General features: G+C 47.0%; 1 protein-coding gene across 1 annotated transcript in view; it reads left to right on the top strand.

Annotated features, from left to right (window-relative positions):
• Nucleotides 1-424: 424 nt before the first annotated feature.
• Nucleotides 425-10,403, top strand: part of GUCY1A2 (guanylate cyclase 1 soluble subunit alpha 2) — a 332,065-nt gene continuing 322,086 nt past the window's right edge. The window contains exon 1 of the mRNA XM_004470863.4: nucleotides 425-745. Coding sequence (XP_004470920.2) covers nucleotides 482-745 — 264 coding nt within the window. The 5' untranslated portion in view covers nucleotides 425-481. The remainder of the gene's footprint in view (nucleotides 746-10,403) is intronic.

Genomic DNA, 10,403 nt, shown 5'->3' with positions numbered 1-10,403 from the left:
CGTTGCTTCCGAAACGCGGCGCCGGGAGCGGCCGAGACTCCCAATGAGTCTGCTGGCGACACGTGACACGGCGGCGGGAGCGCTGGGGGGTGGGGGGAATAAAAGGGGCCGGCGGGAGGCGGCGAGCGGGAGCCGGGAGGCGGGAGCGGCGGGGCGGGCGCAGAGGGAAAGCGGCGAGGCGCGCGCGGGCGGCAGAGCCCGGCCTCCCCGCCCGCAGCCCGCACGAGCCCCGCGCCCGCCCGAGCGCGGCGCGCGCGGCTCGGCCATCGGCCGCCCGCACCCGGCCCGCGCCCCGCCAGCCGCGGCGCCCCAACTTCCCGCCATGAGCAGCCGGCGCGGGGGGCTCCGCGGCCCCGGGGACGCCCGCCCCGCCGAGCGCGCCCGCAGCGCCCCGCGGCCCCGACGCGCCTAACGCCGCCGCCGCCGCCGCCGCCCGCGTCCCCGCCGTCCCCGCCCGGCCGCCGCCGCCGCCGCCCGCAGCATGTCTCGGCGGAAGATCTCGTCCGAGTCCTTCAGCTCGCTGGGCTCCGACTGCCTGGAGACGAGCCCCGAGGACGAGGGCGAGTGCCCGCTGGCCCGCCTCTGCTGGAACGGCAGCCGCAGCCCGCCCGCGCCGCCCGCGCCCCGCGCCGCCCCGGGCCCCGCCGCCGCCGCCGCCTCGGCCGGGGCCAGGCGGGCGCAGCGCCGGCGCCGGGTCAACCTGGACTCGCTGGGCGAGAGCATCAGCCGCCTGACGGCGCCCTCGGTGAGCGGGGGGCGCGGGGCCCGGGGAGGGCTCGCCAAAGTTGGCGCGGGGAGAGGCGGGCGCCGCGCGGGCCGCTGGGGGGCGGCCGCCGCGCCGAGCAGCGGCCCGGCCCTGGGGGCCCGGCTCCGGGCGAGCCCCGCGACTCCGGGCCCAGGCGGGCTGGGGTGGGGGACGCGGCCGGAGGGGGCAGCCAGCCCCCAGCCTCCCCAGGTCTGCGGGGCCGGGGGTCCCGGGCGCCCGCCCCGGCCGCGGGCCCCGCCTCCTCCCTGCCACCCCGGGCGGCCGGGGCGCCTTGGCACCCACCTGTTTTCTTCCCTGCAAACTTTCCCAGGCGCTCGGGTCTGCAGTTGCCAGGTCCTTGTCCTCCAGTACCCCAGAGGGGCCCCGCGCCCTTCCGGGAACCCCTTCCTGCCTCTGCTTCCCACACTCTTGGACTTGACCTGCGCTGACATCTCGGAATTCCACAGGCTCTCTGCAGCGGCGTCGCGTCCCTCTTCCCAAATCTCACGGAATGCCGGGTCAGATGCTCTAAGGGAGAGCTGCCTTCGGATGAAGAACCCCCTGCTCACTTTTCCTGCCCACCCCTACCCCGGGGTGATTTAAAACAAAAACCCGCTGCGCATTTACGGGCTCAGCCCCCAGCCTTCTCCCTGGTACACCTGGTGTCTGGTTCCCCAAGCTCTGGGACTCCCTCCCGCTTCACTCTCCCTTCCCGGGGTTTCCAGCGCTTTCTCCCCCATTGCCTGCTGCCTTTCCTAGGTCAGGCCCTTCGAAGAAAAGAGTTTTCGAGTGAATAAATGCCTTCCTGCCTGTCCTCAAACTTCCCGTAGTTACCAGCGTGCGCCAGGCCGCCCTGGTTCTAAGCATTCTTCCCCGCAGCCTGCATCTGCCTGCTCGGGCGTGGCCGCTCCCCTTGACCTTTACCGTGGGCAGGGGTGTCACACCTCTGCTCGCCCCGCCTGGGTGAGAGTCCACTCCACCGCAGGTAGGATCCGAGGGCGGAGGGAATGTTGCCCCCCTGCAGCTTTCATCTTCCCTGTGCTGTGTCAAACCTCACCGTTGCCCTCACCTTGACCTTGGCTGCAAGGCCTTGAACTCCTCAGAGCACTTTTACCTGCCCACCCTGGGGCTGTTAGGGCCACCCGCTTTTTCAGATGAATCTAGACATTGATCTTCTCTGCCCCCTCCCTCTGCCCTTTGAGTGTGCTCTGGCAGCGGAGGATGGGAGGCCCCGAGGACGCCGGGGTCCTGGCACAGGCAGTGCTCCGGCATCCCTCTTCCCGAGTGTTCAGGGGCAAGGGCTTTTTTGGGTCAGGGAAACTACTCTTTGAGTCATTTTCCTCTTCTTGCATTTTTTTCCCCCTTCAATTTACCTTTCTTCCACTTCTGTATTGATAACCTAGGAGACAAATCTCAGAATGGCCTTGGCTGCTATTTGTTATTCTTCACTGCACGTGTTTCCCGGGCAGGTCCTGGCTTCCGAATTCTCTGATGTTGCAAATTGTTGATCATAAGGAGTCCAGGAGGGCTGTAGTTTTGTGTCAGGACTGAAGGCAGTATTTGCACAATGATGTTACTGACGATATCGATTAGACTTTTCTGATTTTTCTCTCATCCTGAGGCTTCTTTGGTTCTAAGAACCAAAATTTATAGTCTCAAAAGTAGCGATGGTGCCTCTGATCATGCCAATTTAACCTAAGACTATTTTCAACAACTTATCTGAGGAGTAGAGAAATTAAACTGAACTCGTGTATTTATTGCCAGAATTAGAGTGAGGAGATGGTCTCCGATTGATAAGTTTCTAAATTGAATTTGAATGACTTTGTTTTTCTGTTGGATAAAAATCATAAAATAATCGCAACAATCATATATATCATATATTATACATAGATCATTTTCAAAATATCAGAATGCATGTCTAAATAAACTTTCATTGGCTAACCTTGCCATCAGTAGATTTAGTGACGTAAAGAAAATAGATTAGATTTCAGAGCAATGACTTATTTCTATGTGGTACCCATCCCCATTTTCTTTTATTTGGCAAACTAGAACACCGCCTCAAAAAGTTCCACTAGATTAATTCTCCTCTATTGTCAGGATTCAAAACCTCTCTAAAAATACCAATGGAGATGGATTATGTACTGTCTGTTCTCTCTCATTAGAGCTGAACAGTTTTTTTTAAACCTCTGAGACTGCCATCCCCAGAGCAGTCTTCGATGGGAACTTCCAGGGGTGCTGTGTGTCGGGAGCTTTCGTGCACTCTGGTACAGTCTACTTCAGGAGCACCTGTGGTTGCTGTAGAAGCTCCTGTCTTATCAGTGGCCATTTCAAGGAATATTGTCTCTTGTCACTTGGGATTTGTTCTTCTTCAAAATAGTCTGCAAGTAGGCGAATGGAAATGAATTTAATCAATATTAGGAATATGTCCCAGTAAATAAATACTAGGATATGTCCAAGTAGGTATTTGACCAATTGGATATTCATCTTTTTACAGTCATTTTTAGATGCATTGTTGTTGTCTATAAAGACAGTAATATTTTATGTCATTTTAATAGTACAAGGGAAGTCTTGGACTCACAAATATTATATGTGGCACATTATTTAACTTGCCGGGATCCTTCACAGCTCAAAGGTGAGGATGTTGGGTGTAAAAACTTAGGATCCCTCTCTGTTTTGAGATTCTATGAAGATATATATTGTATTGTCAGAGTTTCAATAAATTATCATAATAACATGTGAAAGAAAAGCAAAGCCTTTATTTTAAGAGTTTTAAAACTTTGAGGAAGGGAGATTTTCTTAAGCAGTGGCATCAAAGTTCTCTTTAATCCACCCAGTTATTCACAAATATTTGAGGATATATTATCCGGCAGGTATTGTGCAAAGCACTGGCAACACAAAGTGCCATACAAAAGATATCCAGTCCTTGACTGTATGGAGCTTCTTTAAGTACAGTCTTTATTTAAGGAAACTGTATTTTAAGGAAACCCCAACCATCTTGGAGCTGGCGAGGGGAAGTTTTATTTATGATCCACTTTGGGTGGTTTGTTCTCCTGTGCATTTGTGGGGTAAAGCCCTAATAATAAAGCCGCAGAGAGCTGAGTTGGAGATCTATAAAGCACTTGCTAGATTATTTATTTTGAAATAAGTTAATATTTGAGAACACATATGGAGAAACAGTTGGGGATTTTACATCAAGAGTGAATTTAGTGGAAGTTTATTCTTACGAATGAGAGGAGCTTAAAACCCTGCCACTTTGACATGGGTTTGAGTTAATGTTACCCTGTCAGTAAAGACGTTCTAGGAAACTACCTTGAAGGCCAGACTTCTGTACGTTTTGTTTCAGAGATACACTGGCAGTTACAGCACTGCAGGCAGCTTTGGAGACCCCAGAGGCTGTTGTGAGCAGGAAGGTGGGAGGAAAGTGCAAGGACTGGAAGGATTGGCAAATAAGGGAAAGAAAAACTACTGATGGAGGAATTACATAAGAAACTGAAAGAAAGTTGAGAAAGGGGAACTGAAGACTCGACTCTAGTGGCAAAAAAAAAAAAAGACATTGTATTGAGAAAGGAAAATATATTGATAGGTTCTTAGAAAAAAGTGAAAGGACATAAAAATACATATTCAGCTTCTCCTGTCAATAATACACTCTCTGGTGTAGTAAGCCTTAAAAAATCTTGGAAAATTCGAGTGTAATAAACATGAAAAGAATGAAAAACATATTAGAATATACTTGTGAAGCAGGATGTTTGATAAATTTGTGTATTTTAATTGAAGCTTTTTGTAATTTGAGGCTCCATTTGGCTAGCAGAGTTCTGAGTAACAGGTTAATTACAAGTAGAGAATAGATGAGGTGTATTCCAGTAGTTTAATGCTTTCACATTTGTAGAAATTAGGTAATATAACCTGAAATGAGAATCCGCCTGATCCCTGATTGAGAAACAACATGGCAGAGTTGAAAGAACAAGATTTGAGAGTTTGACAAACGTATGTTCACATAACCTCCTGTGATCCCTTCCTAAATCTGAGACCCTGGCAAGCCACCTCTTGCCTTCTTGGAGCCTTTAGTTTCCTCTTAGGTGAAATAGGAATGATATTTGCCTCGTAGATTTGTTATGAAAGAGGAACAATATTCTTTGTAAAATCTTTGAACTCAATAAATGATAGTTTATTGAGACCCATGATTTCACCCAAATCTGAATGCCCCGAAATGATCTAAATTTTTTTTTCTTTTTATCAATAATTTATTTGCTAATAATCTTATTGGATAGGGCATATTCAAGGCTCTATTCTTGTTTGGACCTCCATCGTTAGGCCTTCATTTTAAAGGTAAATTTTGACAATGTGAAATGACATCCACTATTATTAGATTTGTAAGTAGAGGTGATAAATGATTACAGAGTCCTTTGCGGTACATAATTTATCTACCTTGAAGGACTCTGAGTTGCATGGGAAGAGAGCTCGAGTGCTATTATGTATTTTTTCTCTCTATGCCATCATCACTCTTTTTGTTCACCTTTGGTTTTACCACACAGAGCTAAGGGTAAAATTTTAAAAATTACATATTTTATTGAATATGATTGCAAAATGTGTTATCGCTTGACATACACATCCACCATGAGTTAGCAAGAAGGTATAATTATCCCTTTTGGATTTTCTTACACATCGAGGAAGAAAAAAAATTAAGTGAAATAAGCAGAGAGAATGTTTGCAAAGACTCTCCGGGTTTTTTCTGCAGGCCGTTGTTTGAAGCATCAGCCAGTGATTCAGCTCAATAATCAAAGTTCCTCTGTTTCAATTCTGACTTTAACTTCCAGGCTCTTATGTTTACCTGGAATTTCACACGGTGACTGGTACCTAATGGGTGTTCAGTATAGTGTTCAGAATAAATGAATGAATGTTCTTGTCTGAGTGTACAATTATATTCATATTTATTTTTTGTATGTTTGATTTTTTTTTCCCTGTGGCTCATTTGGTTCTACTGAACAAAATATTTAGATTTTGTGTCCATCTTATAAGAGACCTATCAAGTATTCACACCTGTTTGAACTTTTCTTACACCCTCAATTTAAAGCAAAACTTCAGAATGAAGTGGTAGTAAAGCGAGAAGATAGGCTAGTATCCTCTTCCTGGAACTCTGTGAATGACCCCTTTATATTTTAAAAAGTTAGGTAGATGTAATGACTCCTTTCCAGTCTGTGTCACTTATATTTTTTGTACAAATCTCTCTCGAATGAGAGAGAAATATTTGTCAGCAAGTGGGCTACTGTTGCCAAAAATGCATTGCTAGGAGATGGAATGACATCATCTTGGTCCTCAAATATCACTGCAGGACACGATCTGAAGATCTAGAATTATGTGCTATAAACTCAGAGCATCTCATGAAATTGAAAATTCCAGGCACGGAGTGATTGAGGAATAGGGAAGCTCAAAATATCTTGAAGGCTGTCGATTTGTTGGGGCTGCTGTGAAGTCAGTCAAGGGGAACTGAGAAAGAGTGAGCACTCATACAGAGAAGGGAGAAATCCCTTCCTGTGCAGTCTTGCTTCGAGGCTTACTAAACAGTTCTTCATTTAAAGTAGTGGGTCTCAAACTTCAGTTCCCATAAGAAACACCTGAAGAAAATGTAAGCATGCACATTCCTGGGCCTCCTTCTCACAGAGTCTGGTTTGATTGCTCTAGCGAGGGCACTGGACTCTACCTTTCAAAAACACCTTCAGGTGATTATTAGGCACTTCAGAGTTGTGCCTACAGGTGACCGAGGGACCCACCTTGCAGATAACTGCTCTAGGCTCAGGGGACCCTGCACACTGATTTTTGGAGAGAATGATTCTAGAAGTGACCCCTTTGGGATGCCTGGTAGGGGCTTCCAAATAGGATTGGGTCAAGGGTGGTAAGTTGGTGCTATTATCACCACATCCGATGGCTGAATCTTTGAGGTCAAAACAATCTTGTAGGTTGAACAGTAAAAGGTATTTGAGGCTTTGCCCTGTGTAGCTTTAATTGTTTGTGGTGTTCTTCCCATTTCCCTCAGGATGCTTCAAGAGATCCCCTCTGCTTAGGTGCAGTAGGTTACATGTTAATTGATTTAAGTGGCTTGTAGCCTCTTTCCTAAAAAATACAAAACCCCAGCTGTTTGCAAGCATTGAGGATTGTAGAGAAGAAGGGAGAAAAAGGGTTGTTATGAGGGTCAGTTTGACCTTATCATCATCTTTTGGGATTTTTTCAGAGTGAGACTGACACATTTCTCCAATGCTCTATGTCCTGGTTCACTTTGGAGGAGTGACTTGTGCATGTGCCATTTGTTGGTAGTGGGGTGTTGAAGGGGAAAGAAATCGGATTTAAATGCCAAAGCATTTGTTTCCTAGCAAGGAAGCAGCAGGCAGTTCAGCAATCAGTGGACAGGACCACCCCTCAACCCTACCAAAGTACTGTAGAAATAGTAGTGGTTGCTGCTACCTTCATTTTGTCAATTAGTCTTTCCCTTATTCAGTGGCCAACTTGAGTAGCGGTTTAGTTGAACTCTCCAAATAAATGGTGATCCAACTTTTGAAGAAATTTGCCTTTGCAGAAAAACACCAGAACCAATTTCTCATGAGAAGAGACTGTATGTGCAGATGGCTTGTACCTTAATTGCAAGTCTCTGAAGTCCACTGGACTCCTTTTCCACTTGCTGTACTACGTTATGTGTGATTCTACTGAGGCCAGTGGAGGACACGAAAAGGTTCTAAAACGTGTTTCCATTCCTTACTGCTTTCTGCCTGTGCTTCCTCATGCATGAGCCCTCCTGCTCAGTATTGGGAGAGGATGGTTTCCTAAGGTGTTTGGGGGCAATTCATTAGAGAGGAGTGTGATGTCTTGAGAAATAATGAGAATGAATGTCAAATGGGGGGCACTCTGCTATATTCAAAGATACTTCTTGCTTTCCTGCCTTGGCTACAGATCTGATGTTAAGCTTAGTTAGTATATATCTAGGTCCTTTTCTTTCACGATTCAATTCACTCTCTTAGAGTAGCCAATCGGCTTCCCCCTCTACCCCAAACCAGAACTAAGTGATCCACTAACTAGTTAGTGTTTGAGAAACTCAGTTCTCATTGGCTCCTTGATTAGTATTTACACTGTGTTTTCAAAGTTAGAACTAATCCTTGAGCAAATAAAAGGATATTCAGTTATAGCATACAAGGAATTATTTATGGTTTCTTGTTACACAGTAAGATTTCCTTGGCTTAGGCTTGGTACATTGCTTCTTGAGTTATAAGAGAAACTATGGAATTAAAGTAACTAATAGCTGCCAAAACATTTCATATTTTATTGGAGAATGCAGCCTATACTTTCTTATTTGAATAGGTAAAAATTTGTTCTGGCAAATTAAACACTCTAAGTAACTATCACATATGCAGTATCAGTTTCCATGTGAGTAGTTGGAATTCAGTAAAATTCAGCTGGGGATTGAATCATGTCCCCCACAAAAGGCATGTTTGGGTCCCAACTCCTAGTTGGTGGGTGTGAGCCCATTTGTAAGTAGACCTATGAAGATGCTCTTAGTTAGGGTGAGCCAAACTGAATGAAGGTGCCTTAGTCCAGTATGGAATATGGCTGAGGTCTTTATAAGCAAAGGAAATTGGACAGAGGCGAGAAGCCATGGGGAGCAGCTAGAGGCCAGAAGTCAGCAGAAGGGAGAAGATGTCGCCATGTACATCGCCACATGATGGAAAAGCCAAGGAGCCCCAAGGATCACTGGCCATCAGTGCCAGAACACCAGTCTTTGGAGAGAAACCATCACCTTGCTGATACCTTGATTTTGGACTTCTAACCTCAATGCTATGAACCAGTAAATTCCTGTTGTTAAACTAACCCATTACATGGCATTTATTTTAGCAGCCCAGAAAATGATACACTTTCTGTTACTGAAAAATGGTGTGCTGCTATTACAGATACTGGAAAAAGTGGAAACAGTGAAACCAGCTTTGGATTTGGGTAACGGGTAGAGGCCAGAAGAGTTCTGAGGTGCTTGATAGCCAAAGCCCAAGATTTCTTTGAAAAGATGATTGATAGAAAAACGGCATTTGAAGGTACCTCTGAAGAGGCTTTAGAAAGAAATGATGACTATGCTATTGGACATTGGAAGAAAGGTGATCCTTGCTATCAAGTGGAAGGTAACTTGGCCAAATTGTGTTCTGATGTGGGATGGAAGGCAGAGCTTGTAAGCGATGAACTTGGAGATTTCCAAGCTAAGTGAGGAAGGTGCAGCTTGGTTTCTCCTTGCAGCTTATAGTAAGATGCAAGGGGAAAGAAATAAGCTGAGAACTGAGCTCTTAAAGTACAAAGCAGCCAGGAAGTCGTGAGTTTAGAAATGATCAGCCTATCCAGATAGTGTGTTCAGAGACTAGGGACAGAAGTAACTCTGACAGGGACTTCCCTGAGCTTTTGGGAAGTTCCCAGAGAACATGGTTCCAAACCTTTGCTGAAAGGGTGTGGCTTGGTAGGGATTCAGTTAGCCATTTCAGTGGAAGTCGGGACTGTGAAGGCAATTATCCAGGGAGTATCTGTGGAAAGTTTGTTGTCTGACAGTTTGGGCCTGCTTGAACTGTGTGCAAAACCAATACAGTTTTTGCAAAAGTTGTGTGAGCAGAGCCACTGCCAGCCTGGACTGAAAGGGACAGAGAAAGGAGAAACCGAAGGAAGAAAAACTTCCAGGGCGGAACCGTAGATGCCGAGGACTGTATGGAAAAGCTCGTCGTGGACCAAGAGAGAGGGCCCACCCTCATGTGCGGAAGTGGCGGGACCACCTCTGTGTTTGGGGTGGGCAGGCATCGTCCCCAGTGCCGGCAGGGTACTGGCCTTGTGCCCTGCTCTTCAGGGAGAGTGCTGGTACCCCAGTGCTCCAAGATGGCGGGGCCCGTGTCCTGGCCTTCGTGGGGAGCCTGGCCACCACAGGGTGGGACCTGCACCTCACCGTTAGGGGAGCTCATGGCTCATAGGGAAGCACCTGCTGCTGCTCCAGCCAACTTGGAGAACAAAATATTGATCCTTAGACCTTGAAATCTAATGGAGTTTGCCTTGCTGGGTTTTGGCTTGCTTGGGACCTGTGAACCCTGTTTTCCTTCCAATCTCTCTCTCCTGGAATGGGAGTGTTTGTGCAATTCCTGTCCCATCGGAAGCAGGTAACTTGTTTTCTAGGTGTAACAGGCAGACAGGAAGTTTGCCCCAGGATGGATCACAACCCATAGATGATTTTGCTGAGACTTTGTACTCAGCATTGTTACTGAAGTGCCTTAAGGCTTTTAGGATGTTGTGATGGAATGAATGCATTTTGTATTTGAGATGAACATATCTTTTTGGGGTCCGGGGACGGACTGTGGAGAATGAATCATGTCCCCCACAAAAGTCATGTTCAGGTCCCAGCCCTTGGACCTGTGGGTGTGAAACCATTTATAAACTGGGCTTATGAAGATGTTACTAAGGTGTGCCCCAGAATGAATTAGGGTGGGCCTTGATCCAAAATGGCGGAAGTCCTTCTAAGCAGAGGAACTTGGACGTGGAGGAGAAGCCACTGGGAACAGCCAGAAGCCAGAAGTCATGGCACCTGGATACGCAGAAGAGGGGAAGACGCTGTCATGTGTATTTCCATAATGACAAAAGCCAAGCAGCCCCGAAGGAT

Source organism: Dasypus novemcinctus, chromosome 27 (assembly GCF_030445035.2).
Source record: "Dasypus novemcinctus isolate mDasNov1 chromosome 27, mDasNov1.1.hap2, whole genome shotgun sequence".
Lineage (NCBI taxonomy): Eukaryota > Metazoa > Chordata > Mammalia > Cingulata > Dasypodidae > Dasypus > Dasypus novemcinctus.
Note: the sequence above shows the minus strand (reverse complement) of the source record. Positions and strands in the feature narration are given on the sequence as shown.